General features: G+C 30.2%; 1 protein-coding gene across 1 annotated transcript; it reads right to left on the bottom strand.

Moving 5' to 3' along the window:
• Positions 1–207: 207 nt before the first annotated feature.
• On the bottom strand, positions 208–2,388 carry LOC117175497. Its single transcript, XM_033365204.1, has 2 exons — positions 2,091–2,388; positions 208–441 (listed from the first exon to the last, which is right to left on the bottom strand). The coding sequence occupies exons 1-2, from the start codon at positions 2,223–2,225 to the stop codon at positions 208–210; spliced, it is 369 nt and encodes a 122-aa protein (XP_033221095.1). The 5' UTR covers positions 2,226–2,388.
• Between the last annotated feature and the right edge of the window lie 1,599 nt (positions 2,389–3,987).

The following is a 3,987-nucleotide window of genomic DNA, read 5'->3' as shown; positions in this document are numbered from 1 at the left end:
TATATAAAGAAATTAAAAGTTTTGTCTTTTTACAAAAATGTCTAAAAAAGTGTTTAAAAAAAGACTTTTAAAAAAATATATATAATATATTTAAAAATATGAGAATGAAAATATGTTAATAAAAGGATTTTTTTATTTTTCTCACTAAGTGCGATATTATATATTATTATTCTACAGAAAATAATAATATAATTATTAATATTTTTATTATTGTAAAGTTGAATGACTTACATCGCAAGAATCTTCAGTGGGTTTTTCGTCTGTGTCTAGAGAATCGTACAAAAATCGATGCATGGCCGAAAACCATATTTTTCTCGGCTGGTAATGGAAATTCCGTTTCTTTGCGATTTGCATTTTGCGTAACTCAGCTACGTAATCACTTCGCAAGTCCCAGAGTTTCGATAACACACGAGTCACCGTCAGACCGGGCGTGGAGAGACCCTATAAATAAAAATTGCTGTCCAAATGATATCACCACTCGTTGATATTCCAAAGGTTTAGGATTTTTAAATAATATATATTCAAAAAATATTCTGGATTATATCTCACATTATCGAAAACAAAATAAATGTACTCGTATTAGTTTAAAAAATACAAATTAGGTTTATATACAATTTGAGTACAAGACGTATTTCATATGAAATAGGAAAGTCTGACCCTGGTGATGTCACAGATTTCTTTGGGGCTGAAATATATTATCTTCTACAGCCAAAAAAGAGACACGTTTTTTTTGTTACTTCAAAAAAAATTTTATGAACTTATTAGGGACACTTGAATATTTAGGTAAATTACGAAAAAATTGAAGAAAATTTTCTTTAAATGTGGTATGATGTGAAAAAATTAACATAGTTCAGATTTTTTGCGGTAGCTTGTGGTATAATCTACAATCTTTCAAGCCCCTTAGAAAAACATGAAAATTATTTTAAAAAGGTTCCCCTGTGTGTTTTCTTGATTTTTTTCGATTCCTAGTGATATGGCGAAGATATCCCACATAATTGGTCGCTTTATATAGATTTAGAGAAATATTTTATTTTATATCATGCATACTGCATTTTGCATAAATTTATATTTAAAAGAGCTCCTTAAAAATTCTAAACTAATTAAAAAATACCTGTAAAATAAAATATGATTTTCATATTTTGATAATCTAGAATTTCAGAGCATTACTAGTTTTTAGAATTGATTTAATGCGGCACTAAAAAATTCGATATTTTTCTTTTTTTACCAAAATTATGGCATTTCTGCGATCAATTTTGAAAAATATGATAAATTCAGGAAAATTAGGTGTCAAGTTTTGCGTAAACAAAGTTTTATAATGTTATGTGTAACATAAAATTACGAAAATTCGAGTACACTGTAACTTTTACTTAGTAAAGCAAGGAGTAAAATTAATCAAAACAGAAAAGAATGATTCATTATATCATTAATTTTTTAATTTAAAATTTGAAAAGTAGGATATTTCTAAATTTTATACCTATATTTTGAAAATATAAACATAATTTTAGCTTCTTTAAGCCATAAAAATAAAAATGTTTGAAAAAAGTATTCATATTTTGAAAAACTAATTTCATATTTCAGAAATTGGTTTTTGTATATAAAGGAATTGTTTGAAGAAGGCGAAAGTCACAGTATATATCGCTTCTACTACTATAAATCTTTTTAGAAATCAAGAAAAAATTAAAGGCGGCCTTTCCGAGAACATTCACATTTAAGTTTTTTAGAAAAACTTATGTCATTTTCGTAATGTTGATAATTTATTAAGTTTCTGTACAAAATTGATATAGTGTATATTTCAGAACAAACGGCTGCGAAGAAAATTAAATTATGTCAATTTCTTACCAAAATAAAAAAAAATCCTTATTTTTTCATAATTCACTTAAATATTAAAATAGACCTAAATTCATAGAAACATTTTGACCTTAAAAAAACTTTTGACGAAAAAGTTTTTTAGCGAAAAAATACGTGTTTAATATTTTGCTTGGTAAAACAATAAATTTCAGCCCTTAAAAATTTCGTAACATCACTAAAGTTCGATCGGCCTGAATTTAAATATAATTTGAATTAAGAATATTGCGGTAAATTAAACGTACTTTTCGAATTTCATTATAAGAGTCGTATCTACATCGAAGTTTGTAATAGCAAGGGTGATTTCGGTCCCATAGGTTTTTGAACTGTGAATAGAGGTTGACAAGCTGACATAAGTTTCCGTCTGTCCAGTGGCTCATGTTTCCCTGGATACCTGAGTTTTGATTTTGCGGAAGCCGGTTGCATTTTCGTTTCCGTTACTCACTGCCTGTTCGGTGCACAAATAATTTTGAGTTCTCTCGACATGACGATTCATACCTCTGACGTGAATTCACACAACATCACACGCCTCATACCATATCATACCACCTGCACGGTTATGAGGTTATGACAGATGACGAGCATTGCTTCACATTGCTTTAAGCCTCGCTTCACTGAATCCTCGCGAAATAGAATGTTGATGGATCCAACTCAGGATGTCATATAAACGTGGAATTACCCACAACCACCTAGAATCACCTAAAATTCTTCAGAAGTACACAGCTTTAAGAAATTTTATCCAGCAGCTGAATGGATTGTTAAATACACAAAAACGCCTATTTTGGATGGACTGATTTAATCCTTCCAAGAACTACTGGCCCACGCACTTACACAGCTGTGTGGCAGTGTGTGGCAGCATCAACAATGGGTCGTCACCAGTTTACAATAGTCTGTTTACGTTTCCAGAGACTGATTTAATCTCAAGGCCAGTACAAGACAACCCCCGAATCTGCTTTTATATAGGCGTTCTTGTGTATTCTTATTTTTATCAGTTTAATATGGTTAATTTCGCAAAAATAACTTTAAAACGGTGCCTTTGTGGCTTGACCTTTGCAGTTGGACGTCGAAAACAAGTATTTATTGTACTATTCTGATTCTTATTTCTTTATTAAAAATAAACATCAAATGCTTTTTCACTATTATCATTAAATGTCAATTAGCTTTGAAATGTGCATGGGAATAACGTTTAAAAAGTGTCAATTCGTTCTTTTCAATTTTCCTAATAGAATAGAAGACATAAAGTTTCATTACACTGTGATCGGGATTTGTGTTCTTTTCTCTCTTGACCTTTCACAAGATTTATTCAACAACGTTTCTTATGGCTCTATCGTTTCTCAATTAGAAGATAAGATGGACTTTACAGAATTTTCCCCTGAAAAATTTTACAATTAGAAATAGGAAGATTGAGTAGAAATACAAGTGAGGTTTGAAATTGCTTGACACTCGAAAGAAGGTTCACGAGATTCGACCTAGATCCGGTGAAATATATCTGCGTATAGGACCAGTCTTTCGAGATGATCACAGGTTGAGCTTAAGTCTAACCCATATCAGGCGCGACTGCAGTTTTTCTATGTGTGTTTGCCTCATGTGTGACCAACGTGACTTTAGGTGGTGTAATTAAAATACTCTTTGTCTGAACTAAATATGTTTTAAATTTACAAAAACTAGTTACTTAATTTAGACATAATACTACTATCGAAATAATTGCAACTAAAAATTGTAACGCAATTTTTTTACCATTGTAGGTGAAAAACCTGCAAACCAAGGAATTTGATTTAGGATAGGAAATCTTGTTCTTTTTTAAGAGGGTCAGGGGTGTCACTCTGAGTATCACGCTAATGTTAAACTTCCCTACTCTACAGTGAAACTGGCCAAAAAAGCACTTTTTCAGTGGCGGAATTCAAAATTGGGAAAATTGAGAAAAATGTTCCTACGGATCAATAATTTCTGCTGATTTTTTGTACGTACAATTTTTAGTATTGATATTTAATGTAATATTTAAAACCAAAATTGGGTTTTAAATTGGAACTTTATTTAAAACTGAAAAAAGGAATTTCTTAATTGTTTTAATTACACATTCTTATAACAAAAATTTAATTAGCATGAAATTTCTTAAGATTTCTTTAAAAAATATGCCATTAT

Source organism: Belonocnema kinseyi, chromosome 6 (genome assembly GCF_010883055.1).
Source record: "Belonocnema kinseyi isolate 2016_QV_RU_SX_M_011 chromosome 6, B_treatae_v1, whole genome shotgun sequence".
NCBI classification, from domain to species: Eukaryota; Metazoa; Arthropoda; class Insecta; order Hymenoptera; family Cynipidae; genus Belonocnema; species Belonocnema kinseyi.
Note: the sequence above shows the minus strand (reverse complement) of the source record. Positions and strands in the feature narration are given on the sequence as shown.